The sequence below is a fragment of the Papilio machaon genome, chromosome 14 (genome assembly GCF_912999745.1).
Source record: "Papilio machaon chromosome 14, ilPapMach1.1, whole genome shotgun sequence".
Classification (NCBI taxonomy): Eukaryota; Metazoa; Arthropoda; class Insecta; order Lepidoptera; family Papilionidae; genus Papilio; species Papilio machaon.
Window position 1 is genome coordinate 2,999,950 of NC_059999.1, and position 21,401 is coordinate 3,021,350.

At 32.8% G+C, this 21,401-nt stretch overlaps 1 protein-coding gene across 1 annotated transcript in view; it reads right to left on the reverse strand.

Annotated features, from left to right (window-relative positions):
- The window catches only part of LOC106719992 (protein sprint), an 89,862-nt gene extending 68,710 nt beyond the window's left edge, over positions 1 to 21,152 (reverse strand). Inside the window, exons 1-2 of the mRNA XM_045680985.1 lie at positions 20,895 to 21,152; positions 5,107 to 5,574 (exon numbers count right to left, since the gene is read on the reverse strand). Coding sequence (XP_045536941.1) covers positions 5,107 to 5,519 — 413 coding nt within the window. The 5' untranslated portion in view covers positions 5,520 to 5,574; positions 20,895 to 21,152. The remainder of the gene's footprint in view (positions 1 to 5,106; positions 5,575 to 20,894) is intronic.
- Positions 21,153 to 21,401: the final 249 nt, after the last annotated feature.

Here is a 21,401-nt window from a genome sequence, read left to right on the forward strand (position 1 = left end):
CTATTTATTGCTACTCTTTAAATTCTATCAATTAAATCTGTCTAATCGTTTTCTATTAATCTACTGAATATGTTTATCGGTCCAAAATATTGATAATACCGACAACAGAGATACGACCATCAGTCAATCTTACGAGACACATTCAATACTACATAGCTATTGTTCTATTGCTCAAACAATTCCAGAATGATGAAGGAAGGTACAATTTCAATATTTTACAATCACTTACAACTTTACTCGCTTCCACCATATTGTCAGTAACAATAAAATATATTACTTCGACTACAAAATAGAAACTATTGCAACAGTTAAAACATTTGACGCGCGTATCATCCGCACAATTAGCTGAAGGCATCTTAATTAGGGTCTAATTCGTTTCAGCGGCAACAAAATTAGCGGGCGTCATCGCGTCGGACAAGCGTGGTGCGCTCGTTAGTAGAGAGCGGTATGGTGGGTTTTATTGTGCAAATCAGTTGGTGCAATTAGCATAACAAACGGGTGTGCACGCACGGACAGTTCCGAGTGGACGTTAGGGCCGGAACACACGGTGCGCGGCCAGACTGCCAAGCGCCATGTTCGCCAGACCGTGCCTAACTCAGCTGTGCCTACTCTACAACTTATTGACGGAATTTAGAGCCAGATATTTTTGCATTAATGGTGATCAATCTAATTTGGTTTACCTTAGCAATTGTTGTTGTGTACAGAAAACTAGGCAATTCAATAAAATAAAAAATCAAAACTTTTAGGTACCTCTTTTTAAATACCTCTGTGGTACTAATGACTATTACGCACAATTATTGAATTAATCTTTAATCGTTCCTGCTTTAAAACTCATACTCCTACTATTTCATAAAAACTAAGTACATATTTATGCAGACATTTTATACCGGACCAGTAGTCCAAAGCGCGTGAGTGGGAATATATTGAAGGCGGAAGAAACCGCAAGGATAATAATTATCGAGGAAATCTGTCTAGAATTCCATTATCGGAATGAGTGACATCCCATGGGAGGCGGCGTCCGCTGCAACCTTCGGGGACGTCCGCAGCGAGACCAAGTTATTGTAATGAGAGCGACAGGGATATTTATGCCCCACCACGCGTCCCGAATATGCAATGAGTCCGGAGTCTCGCGCAACGGATATTCCGATATTCAATATAAGGGGGATACACTCGGAATTTTTGTTATTTGCAACATTATTTACTCCGCAAACATTACCGACAGGTGCCTACTGGTGCTTTTACATCAACAAAGAGTCGGCCCTGTTCGTAAATTGATACCATAAGCCTCTAAGAGGGCTCTTTTCAATTCTAAAAGCGTGTCACGTTTTTTCTTTCTTGCTTACTTGTTACAATATTTGTTATGCAAAGCAAAAAATACAAACAGAATTGTTAAGGGTGTAAATAGGCTCTAATGGTACAAAAAAATAAAGTAACTTATTATCAGCCCGTTTCTAATCCTCCCATACATTTTCATACAAGCGCATAATGTAATAAGATAGATTGTACATATATGTAATTGTATAAACTTAAACTAAATTACCCCAACAAACTTGTTCACACAAAGTAATAACTCAAGTATACATATGTTACAGCAACAACTCCCATTAGACCGAACAGACGAAATTATGTAAGTTCTCAGTATGTTAATATTGAATGAGCCAATTTATTAAATATGAATATAAATTATAACACAAAATTTTTATAAATTAATTTAGCTTACTTTTCGATATTCCATAGTAAACATTTATAATAACAATCCAATCTCTAAACAACAGGTATAATCGTGCACTAAAGACTAAGTCAAGGAGCATCTTGGAAGCTTTGGCTCAGGTTACTCAAGGAGGCCTCACTACATCCGTAACCAAAGCATGATGCACTAGCATCCAAATACTCTTTTTGTTGACTACATACATGTTGAAACTTTAGGCTTTGTAAATAGACAAAGTATCCATTTTCTAAACTCTAACAAACAGGAAAATGCGTACCTCTTTAATCAATATAATTGTCTTATTTCTTAAAAAGATTTTTAAGGAACTTACTATTCTTGTTACAAATACAAGTCTGCAACTCGAGATTGTGCCAAAGTTTTGAATATGGACTATAGATATATCACACGTAATACCAGCTAAATCCAAATAAAAATAATATTTTAATAACGCATTCATGGAGAAAAAAGAAGTTAATAGCGTCGGAAGCTTTGAAAGGAACCTTTCAAATCCTTTGACAATAGTAAGGTGTCCCTTCTCAACGAAGAAAATTATTTTTCCGTCAACCTTTCATTCTTGACCGTCTGTTTAAATATGGCGTCCGGCAAATATCATCCTGCCATTGTCGGGATTTGTGTCGAGATGATTCCCTCCTTTCTGTTGCAAAATGCCTACAATATTTTGGAGCCGATTTATATTTTGTTTTTCTTGCAATGCTTTTACCGATATTACATGAAGATATATAGCTTGTGGGGCCTCATTTATTTGGAATAGAGTTGCCTGAAATGTTCCTTGGAATATCCGTTTGTTATGCATTTTATTTTGGTCATAATAATATCGACTAGATAGGGTAAAGATTTTCAAACCCTTGCTCGAAGCTTGGAAAATTACCAAATTTGTTTGTTATTTAAATGACCCAAGCGTTTATTGTATCTTTTACATCACTTCAATATGTATTTCTACTAGAAGATTAACATCTTCTTGATTGTTTATCTTCAATGTTATTCACCAATGTCTTTGCAATGTGTGGGACTTAATTCGTTGCTGAATTGTTTTATTGTTTCATCAAATATAATATCAACAAAGATCAAATCTGTCTAAACATTTAGTCTGCACTTGTGCTATTAAGAATTGAGACTGTGAAAACTTTTCATGACAAGACCTGACATATTACTGTATCATTTAATATCGATACAACGTAGGATGTGGTACAAGCTTACACGGGTTTGAAGTAGTGGTGGTATCTTCGTTTCGACTGATGGTAATATTCTTTCTCAAGCTTTATTCCTTTATTCTTCTTTTTAATTTAAAAATTCCGTCCTCCCTTCTTCTACAATCAACCTGATTAGGACATAAGTCTAACTATATTGTTATGCAACTTTTAATAACGGTGGTTATGTGAACCTCTTGGTCGTTTGCTTTCTTCTACTGTTAAATACTTGAAAGCTCAAGTTAAATTCAATAAAAAGGCAATTTGTCGAAACGTCCGCTATAAAATTAATAGTTCTAATCAGTAGTAAGAGGCATTCAGAGCGGGAACTGGCAGCCATTGTTATGGCGAGCGGTAAACTTTATCTAGATAATTATCACAAGAACGAACACCAGCTACTACACTATTTAGAACTGTTAATTCTTGTTTATTTTTAAAAAGAATGGTATTCCTTTTATAGTTTCTTAATTGTAATCTTTTTACATCAATTGTAATTCATTTATTTTTAGATTTCAATGATATTTCGAAAATGTTGCTAACGCGAATAAATGTAATATTATCCGCATATTTAACACTTTATCATAATTTCTGATGGTATCAATAAACAAAATAAGAAATACTAAATTATAAAAGAGACAAAATATCATACAAAATATCTGCGAGGATTTTTTTACAATCAGATTTTATGATTTCCTTCCAAAGCTACCCATGAATGTGTTGACATGGGACTGTTTACAATTGTCGTAAAAAGTTTTCCATGGCCGAGGACAAACTGGCAATAGTGCTGATGTTATGTGCTTACAGACTGAAATAAGCATTGGTGGGCTTATCTCTCTGATTGTCTTCATACCTTTATGTGATATCCCGCAACTATAACCATGATCAAAAACTTTTTACATTTTTGTTCTTTCTGACACCTGAAAGACTTCGTTTGTAAAGCCTTCAAACCCAATTTAATTACCTAATTTTATAATAAAACAAACAGTAATTAAGCGATTTTAAATGGATATTTTAGTTTAGATATCGTTATTATAACTGAGATTACCTGAATTTGTAAAACTGAGAACCAAAACCATTATATATAACAAAATTACGAATGAACATAATATAAATTAAATCACACAATAGTACAATAGAATTGGAATAAAGAAAGGTCAAAGTTACGTATTAATTGGAACGATACAATAAACGTTAGCGATGAATTGACGGGGAGACCGCTAAAGGAGGGCGATAACGCAAGAGACGAGTCAAGACGCGATAAAGTCAACCCCTAATAAAAAGCCGTAGTACTAAGAGTCATATTATTGGACTACGGCTTATCTAGTAACTTAGTCCGCCCCAAATTGAGTGAACAAGAATAATGGATAAACTTTCCACTCATTGCTTATAAAGATAATGAAGACACAGATTAGGAGAATGTGGTAAATATTAAGAAGGCTGTTGCAGTTGATGAGTTCTAAAACTTCCGAGTCGTTAGTGAAATTACTCTATTAATATTTTACTAAATGACTAATATAATACAAATTGATACTGAAATTTTAAAGAATATTAAAAACACTAACAAGAATATTGGTATTAAATGTTAATTTAGGTTGGTGTAGTATTATAAAACCAAATTTAAATAATATATTGTGGCAATGTAAAGTTTCCCTCTCATTGAATAAAATTTAATCTTTATTAGATTGAGAAAGCAATGTTTGTTAAACGGTTTCAGCTAATAAAAGTAATATTAAGGGAACGAGACCCGACGAACGGGAGGAAATGAAAGCGACAAGAGAATGAAATTGGAAAACTTGTTACAAAATTACTCGAGATGAAAAAAGAAAATAAATAAGACCTACCGAAAGTTAGCGGAACGTGATCCTCGTTGTAACTTTTATTTACCTGGGGAATTATTCCAGATATTTGTGTCAGCGTTATTAATCACAGAGAAAAATAATTTCGTACTCGTCTGATCCCAGTGAATTTAGGCTTTCGATAATGTAAAAGTTTTAGTAGACAAAGTTTAGTAGAAGAAATTCTCGAACAAGTTCTGAAAGAATATTTTCGAAGGCTCATACAATGTTAGGAAGTATGTTCCTTGTAGAAATTAATTTCTGATTTTATTACTTGACGTGCAGGAAAGTACCGAATAATATATTTTAGATCAAAATTTGAAAATACCCTACACTTTTCTTAAAAGGAACTCACCTTTTACTCCAGTTTCCGATTTCGGCGTAGCGTCGGCCGTTTAAGCATCCGCTCCTCCTCACTTCGCTTCCTCTTAGCGTATGCGTTGAGTTCCCGTTCGGAGTTAATATACCGACAGATGCGCTGTTGTTGTTCCGCTCTCTGTTCCTAGGGAATGTACCGGTCCCGGAGCGGAAAGTCGCGAATTGTGGCTTACTTTCCAGGTCGGGAGTGAACTGCTGAAGCGGTATCGTTACATTCCCGCTCCAACTCTTGCGGTTCACTGCGAATGTCTTCAACGTTCCATTGCCGTTCGAGGATGGACTCACACCACAGAAACTGCTTCTGTTGTGGCTGTTCTTTATAAAGGCGCTGTTCTGTAGAGCAACTTGAGGCTTGATCGGCACCAGTGGCGACGCCTGGTCAATAGACATCGTACTTTTTATTAAAAGTAGACGCGACCTACTTTTCACCTATCTACATTTTCGTCTGAAAAAGAACGAAATAAGGGACGTTTATTGCGAGCTTATTACGATAGTTACGATATCATCAACATAGTTGCTGTTTGCGCGAAGCCAATTAAAGACGAGGGCGAGCTGGAGCGAATGAAGTCGTATTTGGAACGATCGTGATATATCAATCAAGTATTGAGTAAGCGAAGGTTTGTCAACAATCTGGTTGTTAAGCGATACACAGCGCGACACTTTAATGAAAGTCTGTCGTGCGATTTATAGGTTAATGGATAGTTTAACACAAAACATTTCATTAGAGTCAAACATAAGAATTAGCTGTGGTACAGAAATTAATTACAATTTAGAATTTGACTAACCGTGTGTTTCTACGACCAAGATCCCCGTTTAAAACATATTGTTATCTTTGTTTTTTTTTTTAGTTATTATGATAGGGATGACGTTATGTTTTGTACAGAGATTTGTGTCTCAGAAACCAACTGTAATACTTTTTGAAGAAGACAAATAAAGGTGAATACTTCGTTTATAAGACACAATTTACGTTGTAATTTTAACTTAACATATAAAAGAACAAAAATTGATTTGTCCGTGAGTCCGTCACGGTTGTGTAACCATTGTCCAACAACACCAAGGAAAATTTAATATTTACTCTGTCGCATAAGAGTATTGAAATGTGCTATTTACATCTTATAACTAAGTTTTTTACTTATGATAACTTTTTACAGGCGAATTGATTTGATACTTATCTATTTAAACTTGAAATCGATTCTCGAACATTAATCACAATATATCGATTAAAAATCTAAAACAAAAAACAGCAAATCGACATAGCAAACTAAGGTTAATAGAAGTTAATATTTTAATTTTCGATATACATCGATATACACTCCGACGTTTCCCGACTGTTTGCATTCTTTTGACCTTGTCCACAACCACGCAATTGCGTTACAATCCTAGCTGCTGTTAGTCGCGTCCTGCGCGCGGCCATTGTCATCAATTCAACTCTCGTTTAACTGCTGCGTTTATTAATATCCTTAATCACTTTAACCTTTATAAACTGAGTGTCTTGTGCGAATTTTTTCTCACTTAGTTCACCAACACGATAAAGTAATATTTGTAGGGAACTTAAACATATGTATTTTATTATTAGAAATATTGAATTTTGAAAAAGAGATAGCAGATCGCCTTAGTCTCCATAGTAACACATATGCAGATACACTGCTTTTCTTATAATTATTCATCTACACATTCTGTTCTTAGAATTAAGAAGTATTTGACAGTTCCCACCACGTAAGCTCCGTTCCAAAAAATGAGTGACTAGAAAGTGAGTTTACCTCGAGATCATGATTATGAGAATCATAGACCTTGCTTTTTGTAGCTGTTCAGTTTATAAATCAGTAAATTACATTAAATTAGCTTGAACTGTACTGATAAATGTAGTTACTAAACTGCTTAAATACAAATTACACGCACTAACTTATGTACGATCTATCTACTCGTACAAACATTGATACATTCATAATTGATGATGTATTAATAATAAAAAGAAGATTTATTTATTTATTTATTTAAGTACAACCACAACATATATATAACACACTTACAACTTATCAATTAAACAGTAACAGACCTTATACATATGCAAATATCGGTGTACATAACGTTTACGATAGTATTTGTTCAAGTAGTAGTTTAACTAAGATTAAAGATTTTTAAGAATTTAAAGATTGACAGTGACCTTACAAAAACTATTATTCAATAGAAACAAGGCCGACAATTTTGTTTCTACTTAGACCTAATTTACATAACAAGATTCATTATTATACGAATATTAATAAGCAAAAATGTTTTAAAACGATATATTTAAAATTATAAAACTAAAACGACGCAATTACAAGGTACATCTGCATATAATTATATTCGTTGCATCGTTACTTGTTGTCAGTTATTTATTTAACATTTTTTACTGTTATATATCATTTATATCACGAGTAATTACTACCTAAAAATATTGATTAAAAAATTTAAGGTGACGTTTAAAGACGAGAGCTTTTTCCCGAACAAACTAGTACCTACAATGATGAATGTAGCTTTATTTTATTGTACTACGAATTGATATATTTGTACAGAGTTCAGATTATTATTTAAATTCTAATAATATTTAGATTATATCACACAAAAGTATAACTGAAGGGTAAGTTACAGTTTATGCCTCTGTATTATACCTTTTATTACTTAAAAAGCTTAGGGATATTGGTATTTCATCATTATCCAATTAGTTCTATTATCATCACCTTCTTATTATAATCATATCTGTGAGACAAAATGAATGGCTCGTTTGAGTCCTTGTTCTATAGCAAAAGGAAATTTATATTTGTTCGCATTGAATATGGCAAGACGAGTGTCTTGACCCAGTTTATCTCGGAGATGGTAATTTGCTCGCTATCCGCTCACGCATCGCCACGTGCTTACATAACTGTTGCGTAACGTTTGGTTAGTTGCATAACATCTCGGTAATCGACACTGCGCCGATCATGTTCAAATCATCCATAAAAATACCGTATAAATTTAATGTAAACCTTTTCTTTAGTGTCTATTTATTTTTACAAGTTTAGATGGTCGTTAGTAGTTTTACATCAAGTTCTGTCATTATCATCTAAAACAACAATTTGCGTAATTCTTGTAAAATAATAATGGTCATTAGAAAGGCTAACTTTATTGCAAAAAAATAGTAAAATATAAAATATATCTTCGAATGGTCTGCGTAAAGTAAAACGTAGTTAGCGATTATTTTAAATCTTCAACTGAAATGGTATAATTCAAAACACTTAGATACAAGAATACATTGCACGTTGCACAATAATAGTACTTCAGAGACTGCGGTAACAAAAGAATAGAAACAATTGATGTACTTTCATAAAATGGCCAATTTCCGTTCTTTCCTCTACAACAACGAAGACGTTAATGCATACTTCTAAAGCTTCGTGAAATTGTCCCCTCACGTGCCTAAACGATAGTAAGTAACAATTATATCTCCCCCAAGATTTCTATTTGCATGATGAAAATTACTTTAGAAGTTTCCTTTTGCAGAAATAGAAGTCTTTAACTATAATTTTAACTTTCACTTTAGTTGTAGCAAATTCCTTTTTTTATAAATCAACCATAAAATTACTGTTCACTGATTGATAATATATTTACTTTTAAAATGGGAATTAACAACTGTTTTTTTATTTTGGCAATTGTTGCAATTTAATAAAATTAATTAAGCATTTTAATGTAGTATAAAATTATAGAAACCGTAATTTTTTTTGATTACTTAAAAACCTAGTACCTAGGACATTATGTTATTAGTTTGTTTCAATCTGATTTACTTTTTTTTTCTCTTATCTTACAGTATATTTAAAATAAATATTCTCTTCTCTTTACCGATGAGACTCAGCAAAATGGGGCTATTAATATATGTAAAAATGCACGTAAGGTGTGTGTTATAAATGTAACAAATAAATATATATTAAAAGGTGCACGTAATTGGTTTGCAAAATGTGGTTACTTTCGTCTGCTGTGGCGATATCAACAGGTGCTTAATTTTTTATCGTAAAAAACTTCTTGCATTTATATATGTATTCCAAATAAGTTGACTTGAAAAATAAGTTGACTTGAAAAATATAACCTTCTAGATGTCAAATTGGTACCTGTAGCGAAACACTGGTTTGCTAAGAAAAATTCTCTAAATTTGCTATTAGTTCTGAGAATCGCTTTTTGATAATTGAACGATAATAACTGTGTTACTCGTAACAAATTATTAATGTACTTAATAATTAAATTTAAACATTAGAACTCACAAAATACCTACAGTAAATTATAGTAAACCGGAAACATAATATACGACCATTTAATATAATTATAAAAGACCATTCACACAGCTTACGAGTTAGTTAAAATTTATACCGTAGTTGTAGGGAGTATGGGGGTGGATGGGCAACCGCCACCCACTATGGCTGCCTAGCCTATCTACCCCGCTAAATAATAAACGAAGTCACGACTATCAGACGATAGAGTAACGGTACAAAACTCTCGTAAACTAATAACAAGAGTTGTTTAGTAACGGTATACTCTTAATGTTTCTTTTGGGATTTAAAAACGATTTTTTGCTGATCGAACTCGTTTATTTTATTTGTTTTACAAGTCGAAGGTTGATATGTAAATTTTTGAATCTAAATTTGTTTCAATGATAATTCGAAATGTGTATACTATTTGTTTTTCATTTTGTTATAATATGCGTATATGTTATGAATTAATAACTGTTCAAAAATTTATTTTTATCTGGTATAAGTTTACTCATATCAAAACAATTTCAAAAAGTCGTTGATATGTGAAGTCCGAAATATCTCTCGTTAAATCCTAATTATGAATTAAACGTTAAAAAATTCAACATCAAAATATCTTTGTAAAATAACAGACGTTCGAAAGGTAAGCATAATACACGTTTAACGCAGGAGTTAACGCAGCAATTAACTACGTATCAGTTGGCACACGCGAGGCCGCGGTGAATCACTAGCGTCGTGGAATGTTATTGTCTCTATTGCAGACGGTTTATATTCATCCATACATACAACCTTCGATACATAAGTCCATTCGGAATCATATATCACTCCTTACAAATTTTATTTGTGAGAAATATGGAAAAGTGAAAAAATATATTTTATTGGTAATTTTATTGGCAACATAAAAATTACAGGCACATCAACACATAGTTAAATACAATGCAGCGAATCAACCTACGCTGTAATGATGATCACAAATATTGCAAACTTCTAATATATAAAATTCTCGTGTCACAGTTTTCGTCACCGTACTCCTCCGAAACGGCTTGACCGATTCTCATGAAATTTTGTGAGCATATTCAGTAGGTCTGAGAATCGGCCAACATCTATTTTTCATAATTCCCCCCCATTTTTTGGAACGATGTTCCTTATCGCGCGTTGTTAAAGGGGGCTAGACGGAAAAAATTCTTACGAAAAGTTGTCACGACACTTTTTGCTATAGTAACCATGGCAACGACGTGACAATATATAACGAAAAATCATAGGAACTTCGTTCCATCCGGGTGTCCCTTGACACCTTTTTTTAACTGCGCGCGGACGGAGTCGCGGGCGACAGCTAGTATTATATATACTTTTGTTAGCTTTTCCAATCGGAACTAGCATCAATACTTCATACTTAGTATTGTGGGCATTGTAGCATACTAGCTGTCGCCCGCGACTCCATTAGCGCGGAATTAAAAAAACATAATTAGTTGCCTATGTGTTCTTCTAGACTATGTTCTACATCTATGCCAAATTTCATCCAGATCTGTAAAGCTGTTTTAGAGATATCTTCAAACATATATCCATCCATCTAAACATTCGCATTTATAATATTAGTAAGATTCAAGTTACACAGTCTTGTGACTTTATTGTATAAGTAACTATATAAATTGACTCAAACGTTATATGTTGTTACGAAACTTCATAAAGCTTTGTGATTTAACTGTAGGCGCGGTAAACGGTAGTGTGTTCCGTTATAACAAGATACTGGAATTACTTTATACAATTTATACTATCTTCTTCAAGTCAACACCGTAGAGCAGATATAAATTTGAGTAATCGAAGTAAGTGCATTCAAATATGAATACGCAATAATACTGTAATACGATAAAACATTAAAATGTGACCTTGTTTAGTTAATCTTTCTATCGGTTATCTCGAAGCTTTTAAAAATTAGTTGCGAAGCTAATCAAAAAGTTAAAGTTTGTGCTTACTGGAAAATAGACTTACAATTCAAATTTAGACCAATAATATTATTAATCGAAAGTACAAGATCAACATCTTTCCTTTGAAATTAAACACGAGACGTAGAAGTATGTCCAGGAATTATTTTCATTCGTAAAATAAACTATCAATGAATGTCTTACATTCGATACAAATCGTATTCACGCAAACACTACATTTGGCATTGAATTAGTTGGTATTGACACAGATATCAACTTGTTTAACATTACACTTGTTAAATGTTATAAAGCACGCTTCGATGAATATTAAGGAGACCAGTGGCCAGTGCTTCATTGATAAAACTAAGTATAGCTAAGCACGTAGCGTTTTCAACATGGCGTAATATTATTGTACAATTAACCTTCCAGTTTTAATTTAAGAAACCGTATTTAACCAATGGGGCAATAATTATTTTTGCATTTTACGAAAGAATTGGCGAAATCAAAGTTTTTTTTCTTCCCAAAAAAAATTCTTCCTAGTAAAAATATTTTGTCTACGAAAACGAGTATTGAAGCATTACATTTTCATTATAATCATCAACATCAGCTTTTAACTGCCCACTGCTGGACATAGACCTTCCCCAATGCCTTCCACTTTTCCCTATTCCCTCCTTCTTTATAATGGTGGTCACTGTTTAGGCTAATGAGTTGTTCAAAGAAAGCGCATCATGATTGAAGTCCAAAATTAAATATTAGGAAAATTATTTATATTCGAAGCACGTACACAACAGGAAAGCAAAAGTACCATTATGTGTCGCCATACTTCCTGCTTATAATATCCCAACAATCAAATAGACACAAAAACAAAACAGACAAATTAATATATCAAAGTTATCATTTTTAAAACGTCTAGAGTCTAGTGCGACCGTCTCTTGCTACGAGTTTAACTAAATACATTAAAATCCTAGTAGTATTGAGAGTAACACTCTCATTAACACGCATGTTAAACGTTATTAAAAAAAGGTTTTTTTTAATATTAATATGTATAGGTATAGTAATATCAGTTTGCTAGTTGTAGAGTGCCTTCTTAATTCAAATCAATGTAATCATATGTTGAAGATTCAGAGATATAAAAAAAAAACATCTTCGTAGTTATTTCTAACACTTTATACAACAATGAACTAGTTACGTATTATAATACGAAACTAGTTCATTGTTTATATATAAACATTTGTACAACTTTTGTCTGAGTTTGTTCATGGAATGTATCTATCATTGACTGTACGACAAGATTAACGGAATTGTAGAATTTCACTGTGTGAGAAGAAGAATTAAGAGTAGACTTCTCATCCGAAACACTTATTCTCATTATTGGTTTATCTAGAACTCTAAATCTCCAACCATAAAATAACTAATGTCTTAAAAAGGTAATAGTTTCAAAGTGATTACGATGCTAGACAGGTAGAACAAACAGGCATGGCGAGTTGACACAGGCAAACGATGCGGGCTAGCAATAGTTGCCATGTAGAGCGATGGCGAGCATACTGATTGCTATCTAGTTACGTAATAAGGAACCGAATACCGCACGCAGAGGTATGAAAAACTACATGAAATAATAAATCTAACGATCTGACACTTAACAAACATTTACTGTCGTAATACGATCATGGCAATACTATGAAAACGGCAACGTGCCAATGTACCATAATTACTAAAGAAAAATTGGCACATGCATTGCAAAGCAATAACTGATCTTATTTGTTTATTCCCCGTATCCATAATTAATAGGATAATTATATGCGGTAGCTTTCTCGTTAAGGGTTGATATGAAGTGTTTATTAGCTTGGTCTTCCAATAAAAGAACACGTGTACTAAAACATTTTTTATCTCTATTTTTCACAATGAGAATGAAAGAGTACGCGACAGTATAAAGCTGTAAAGATTTATCATCTTTACAGCTTTATACTGTCGCGTTTCTCTACTAACATACTTTAAATATGAGGTAATATTTTTGGTATAATTTGTAATTTAAAATCAGAACTTTTTTGAATGATTGGGAATTATTTTTGCCTTATATAATGTGTGTGTTTTCTTTTCAAATGATACATTTACAATAGCGTGAGTTTCATTCACTATACTATCACGATTGCTACGCAATCGGTGTTAAGTGAGCAAACTGCGTTTAATAGCCCACCTAACGAGTTTTCTTTAATGTTTACACGTGAATGCATTAGAAACACGCTCTATTTTATTATTATTAGAAAGAGTTTGTACACGCACACTACGATACAAGACACGCAGACATGCGCATGTATGATAAACATACTCACAATATTGTCTAATTGATATAAAATATACAAAAGTCTGGCCGAAACATATAACTTTTGTAATTTACAAAAATAAATATCGTTATCATTAATTTGGCCAGAGTTATAAATATGACAGAACTGGCTATTACCCGTGACTCCATACGAATTGAAAAACTTAATCCTATCTGATCTTCCAAACTATGTTCTACATCTATGCCAAATTTCAGTAAAATACGTTTAGCCGTACTGGAGATACGTAATATCACACGCATTTGCATTTATACTTAGTATGTTTATACTACCTGCAGTCAAACTGCGTAAGCAGTTTTGCGGGGCATGTAATATTTGAAAGTATAACTGTGTGAGTGTAAATTTTCCAAAATAAATAAATAATAAATAATTAATAAGATTTAATTTTAATCAAGTCACGTATGCTGTAACACGAGATAAAAATAACCTATAAACATTATTGTATATTACATAATTAGAGAGAGAGAAATAATAAGTTCAAATTTATAATTTTCGCTAGTATGATGGATTGTTTTAAAACTTGAACAAAAAGGGATGAAATTTGTAATCAATAAAGGATACTTTGTTACTCTCTTAACATCGTTTGCTCGCTTTCTAAATAGGACCGTTATTAATCATTGCAAAAAAAAAAAGGTCGACGGGAGCTCTTCGAAGGTTTGTAGAAAAAAGTTTATTATCCTTTTGAAGTAGAAGCACGTGCTAAGAGCCTATTGATATTAAGGTATTGTTGGATTTTGTACGAGCACTTGCTTATTTAAATCTCCAGTTTATTAATAAAAATTATTTTATAGCAATCAAATCTGGGTCTATTACATTAACAATTACATTTTATAGAATTGGTTAGAATTTTTTTTTAAATCACATTTGCTAAACCATATCAATACAACTGCGATATCCTAATATAATGATAAAAATCAGTTTATTATCGTCCAAATGAGACATTACTAAAGAGATAACTGTGGGCCTAGCACGAATATTTGTAACAGACGCTTTCATATCGTCAACGTTAATTATGTCAAAATGAGCATGAGATTTTTAGTGCACTTTACGTCCGATAAGAGCGATGCACAATAATTATTTTCAAAGACGATACGGTGGTGATTGTCACATAATCCGTGCTAGGCACACTGTTTTCTGTAATGGGTACCAAAATTAAAAAAAGTATACTAAACTCGATTGAAAATTGATATTAGCGCGCACACAGAACTTTACAGCTTTATCATATATGTATTTATATTTAGGATGTTTGTATCATAAGAAGTTCATGGACATTATGGCGAGTGTTCGATGTCGATGTTAAGCTTTGAACATGACGAATCGCTCTCATCGTTTTCGAAAGCTTTGACAGAGGGGGGCGTTAAGATAAGGGAGACTTAACCTACATCTGGCCGGCGGGCTCTTTGACATAATGAAACCGCTTAAAATGCACGAACATGATCCCTCTACTAGTATTAAACAAAAGCACGTATTCAAAATTTCATATCTATCATCCTAAGTAGGAAATTTGGAAGCAATTAACCAATAAGTCGAGTGCATAATTGCTTTATCATCGACTAAGAAGTGCAGCCACGGATGGGTCTAGTCCAGTATATTTTAGTTCCAGTTTATTTAAGCTTAAGTCTATGTTCAAAGTACTATCGATTGACATTAAACGAAGCCGTATTTAGCTAATGAATGCAGACATTCGTAGAATTTTGGCGCATAGGACGGCGTATGAAGTGGCACCGCTAGGCGCAATATAAGGAGCAGGAACAATGGCCGTTGCCTTCCGCCTCGTACACATTAGCGAATGTACCGCATACGATGTGGCAATTAAAAACCTAGGAATGGTTGAAATTGTGCACGCATTACACTCAATTATGTAAGTTTTTATTAATGTAGGAGGTATTTATTTTGCTACTTTTTCAATTTTTTAGCTGAATTTTGATTCTAAAGTAAATTAAGTAAATAAGAGACAAATTAAGTACGCTTTTGTCCTAATCTCTAATAAAATTATCTTTATTGGTTAAAGACATAAGTTAACATTTAAAATAAAATATTAAATTATTACGTAATGAACAACTTTCGTATGATTGTTATATACTAAAAAAATCTGTTAATTTTTATAGCAACATTTTTTATTTTAACACATGCTCGTAATTTTTATCAGTTTTAATTGCTGTCGTGAACAACCTTTTATTTTATAAATTAACAACAGCAAAATCTACTTTAATAGTCTAATGAAACTATTAACCTGCAAAATCTGGTTTAAAAGAGAAACATTTAAATAAAATGAAAGTTATACTAAAACAAGCATTACACAAAATGAATCGTATAAATTCGCAATTTAATTTGAATCTATTTGCAAATGAAATTGCAAATCTGTTATAAGATCCGCTTTATTGAAAAACATCGATAAAAACTGAATTGCTTTGCAATATTTACTTATAATATTATGATATTTCCGTATAATTCAATCGCTGATCTAATTACAGTCTTTAGCAAACATATTTTTGCACACTGAAATTAGTTACACTATGTCATTAGTAGTACACACATGATCTAGCGATAAACTGTATAATCAACTTATGTGGTAGTTTATATAATTAATTTAATAAAAAATACATAAGTCTTCCCTACGCTGTTTTAGATATAACCTTCTTACATTATACAATAGCTGAATGCGTCGTAAATGGTCAGTTAGAAACACAACAAAATATTTATATTCGCTCTATATAAGCCTCTTTTAAGTGTTACTAAATTCAAAGGATTCACGGACAATAATATCACTATCGGTATAGAGAAAAATTTCGCTCTACTTTTCTGTCGGAAAATACCTATGTCACTTTTAAATTAGTACACCGCCAGATTCTGCGATAGTACATACATAAAGTACGTATAACGAGCAACTAAGACCGGCAACGCATCTGCGGTTCCTCTAGTATTGTACATGTCCTTGGGCGCCGTTGAACACCTCGGTGTTCTCGCTGCTGGTTTGCGCTCTTATCTTAAAAGAAAAATCACACAAGTGAATACAACATTCCGAGGAAAAAAACGAATCGAAAAACATCGCACTCTTTACTATAAAACATCAATAGTAATAAAAATATTCTATATGAGATTATTACAGCTTTTAGCACGATCTTATCTAGCATGTTGATATGTAGTCTGCACTGATAAGCTAGCCTAGAAGGTAAATGAAGCCGCAAACATTATGATTGCTGCGTCGTCGCACGTTGTATTGCAGAGTCATGGCATTTCGTAACCACAATCAGACGCATTCCATCGTGCGGAGCAACGCCCCGCCGGCAAAACAAAGTTTACTTACGTATAATGGATAATTTAAGTCAGCAATGATCATTGTACGTAATAATAAAAGAAGTTGACGAATATTTAGGTCTTTAGGTAGGAAAGTTAAATAAAGAAAAGTAGACAGGTTATGGAGATAACAACAACATAAATAGCTTTATGTATGTCGTGGAAAGAGCCGGAGCCTTAATTTTATCTAACATTTAATAGACCAAATTATAGATACTTCGTAATCCCTCTATTATAATACACATATGAAATACAAGTCAATATCTCTACATCTTGTTAAATGGCATATAACTTTAATCGCGAGTAAATAAACCTGTTATTATTTGAGGCCAACGTATAATCAACGTCAATAAAATTATCTTAAGGAAAATACTTGTCTTGTTTCGGTAAGTTCGTTACGGCCTTCAATTTATAACACACCCTTAAATTGTTTCTACACAGATGTATTAAGCAAAAAAAAAAGTGTATAATAGTTTTTGATATCAATATGAATCACTGGAATTATTCTCGAAATGTAATCAAGCTACCGTTTGAACTGACAACGAGAACCTATCAAACATTTTCGAATCGAATTGCAACTAAAGTGCAACTAAAGGTATAGCGTAATTTAAAAATTATAAGATTGATACATTTACAATAGCGTGAGTTGATTAGAAGATTGTTGCCCTCACGGCTAGGCGAGTAACGTCGACATTGCTAACGGTACTCTACCCGCATTGTTTTGGATCATCTTAATATTGTACGTGCTTTAGTTATATGCCCTTCATTACATTCCCACGGTTTGTGTGTATTAGTGACCTTGTACACGATACAACATTCATATTAAAAAAAAAATGAAAACACAACTTAAATTTCATATCAGATATAGTACAATATAAATATACATAGGTTTTACGATTATGAGTTTAAATTGAGAAAGACGGGGTCTAAGTATGTCTGGAAAAAATAACAATTTACATAATCGCACGATCTTTTCTTGCTACGTACTAATATTGAAAGATAAACAAGACAGTTGAGATGAATGACGACAAAACTAATAACTAAGATCCATTCAATGTTTCTCGACAAAACAAAGACATTAACCGAAATAGGAACAAACGAAACACATTAAGTAACCAATAGTACCACTTCTAATAATAACGCTACTTAATCGGAAACCTTATCTTGTAATAGTTACATTGTAACTTTGTATGTCGTTATTTATTCAGTATAGAAATATAAATAAGTACTACATCTAGATTTATAGCTTATTGCTGCAAGTATATAAGACTATTATATAACTCACACCATTAACCAAATAAGTAGGTAGAAATGACCAATTTATATTGTACGGTTCTAGCAAAGTAAAGCAAACGTCTATGGTGCAAAACACAGAAGTATGTAAAATTAAAAAAATTAAAGTTTCCGATTGTCTACGAATTATTTACACAATTTTAAAGAAACATACTACGGTATAAAATTGTATTACTTGAATTTAATTATGTCTGTCACCACATATTTGTTGATATAAAAATTATATGACCAATTATGTTTATCTCAATGGTCTGTCCCAATATTGTTTAATCAAGACGCAATTAGGGTTAAAGCGATAAGCTACAGTCTGCTCACATAGATAATGTTTGATTAAGAGATATGAGATTACGTGGGGCATACATTTAGGCTTCAGTAATAATTCACAAGGTTGTCTGTAATCAGTTTAATAATTATGTCTTTCAAAACTCATCTTTCATTGTTTGTTCTCGAGATGTTTGTTCCAATAAATAAGGTAATAGAAAAACTAAAATAAAAATATTTCTGGTAATGGTCATCTTACTAGTATTATAAATGCGAAAGTTTCGATGAATGGATTGTTGCATGGATGCTGTGTTAGAAGGTTTCTCCAAAAAAGCACAATGGCTCGACGAAACTTGGCACAGGTGTAGAACATAGTCAGGAAGAACACATAAGCTACATATCAAGTTTTTTTTTAATACCGCACGGACAGAGCCGCGGGCAAAAGCTAGTAATATCATAATCATCATAGTCCCTTTTGTTATTTCGTTTTTATTTAAATCTTAAACTTATTTATAGCTTTGTTCCTAACTCGATACTATCAATTTTATGTCCGAAACGCATACAACTGGACATTCGAGAGATTAAGTCAATATTAATGTTCTAAATCTAACAATAATCGAAAATAAGCTTAGAAATATTGCTAATCCGACATGCAGCGACAATCAACGCGGATTCTAAACACGTCGGGGGAACAATGTCAACGACCGACGACCCCGATCGCAAAATGCATCAAAAATATAACAGGGGCTTGTACCATATTAGGGTCAAAATATCGATTTTATGATCTACATTGTATTTTGAACCATAAAAAATGGGGTGCGCGTGCGCTTACATATTATTAGAAATTTACAATGGAATAGAAATATAACATACAGATTGACAATGTACCAGTGTTGACTGGAAACCAGTTTTATAGCTGTATTGCTTCGGTATCATTAAATATATAGAAATACTTAACTACCATGATCAGATATTCTAATAAGACAACAATTATATAAATAAAATAGTGTAACAAAACATATTATTACGTTGGTTTATTAGCGACTTAAAAGATAAGCTAGCGTCAAAAAAAGCTCAGTAAGTTGCCTATGTTTTCTTTCAGATAGTGTTGTACTTATACCAAATGTAATCCAGATCTATGCATCAGTTCTGAAAATACTTACTTACAAACATGATTCAAACAAGCAAACTTAACTATTTATAATATTATTAGTAAGATCAATGTCAATAATTTTTTGATTACACTTTCAACGCTTCAACGGTTTTTAAATGTCGTTGAACAAGTTTTTTTGAGAATTAAAGGAAGTTGAGAGCGTTTATAAGATGTTACGAAGCTTAAAGTTGCGACTGGCCGGAGTTATGTCCCGACATCGGACACGTCTCGACTCGCTCTACTGAATTTTAAAGGCGTTATTTATAAAATAACCAACATTTTTCGAGGACACGCAAGAATACATCAATAAAAAAGTAAAAGATTTTAAACTCGTAACAATTGTTAACTATGTAGGTAATGAGAAATTTCATATTTCACTAATTTTGGTATAAATAATAAAGGAAAACCAATTAAATGGCTATCAAAATTTAACAAAGATCTGTAATTTACAAATATAATAAAGATCTGAGTTAGTTAAAATGTCCCAGACTGCATTGATACAATTTTTGATTACTGTTCGGTTCGCTCAATAATCAAGTAATATCTAGATTTTAGTATGAATTCTAAATTGTAATATTAAACAAATTTGTAGAAGAACGTCAAATAACTTAGCTTATATGTGAAGAAGGTACAAAAATTACACAAATCCAAATTTGTGGAGTATTAAATTAAGCTACATGAGGTCCCGGTTAACCAGAGGCTGGGGAGTAGAGACGATCAATTTCAAGGGTCCCCTTTTATTCAAATCCCGTCTTTGTCTCTCGTATTTCATACAATATTATTCTACAATAAAGTGATCTTTGTGTCGATCAGAGCTGACAGCTCAGTCGACGTTAAACTGAACATCGAGAAAAAGACAAATTACACGTGCAAAGTGAAGAGGTAGGTACTAAAGATTTGCATGAAAAATATACTGTGCATCTTGTGTATAAGGATAACATTATAAGGTACATAACACTAATAAAATGTATTGTATTTAAGTTTAACTCATACTGGAATAAGAGAATTAAACGGAAACAGAACGGTCGTAAACTCGAAGTCTAAATTACCTACTGCAGGTTTCAAAATATGCAAACGTTTTAGCGTATACAAAAACGCTTAACTACCAGATAAGACTTATCGTGACTGATAAAGCAACTGTGTTGATGATATCATTTTTAATCTATACAGAAAAATAATAAATACAACAATATTTATTACAAAATATTCAATTTGAAGCAATTAGAAAAACAAAAATGAATACGTACAGCTTAAAGAAACAGAGTTATCACTCAGCGAAACAATACACAACAAGGCCGAACAGAAAAAACGAGCAATTAACAAAACTAAAACAAAAAAAATCAAAACGCAAAGGAACTTGAACGATTTACCGGTCAACTCGCGAACTTGTCAACAACACTTCACAATATTCGACGACAATATCAAATTTTCTTATTGAAATTTGATAAGTGTACGTAGGATGCCGATTATACGCGCACAGGCGAACGGGACGCGCGCCGCGACGACCGTGTCTCGACCAACTGACGTTTGTTCCGACTCGCCGGCTATCTCCGTCCCTCTCCAATACGCATGTCCGGAACTAGATCCCTTCATAGTATTCACATTTATACCATTTTTACAACACTTTCCTACATAAATAACAACTGGCAGACCATAAAATAGGCATTTAGCGTACATTCAGAGCGAAACAGACAAGGTCCATCGTGATTATACTGAGATATACCCTACGGCCGAGCTTTATTCAGGTTTTGCAC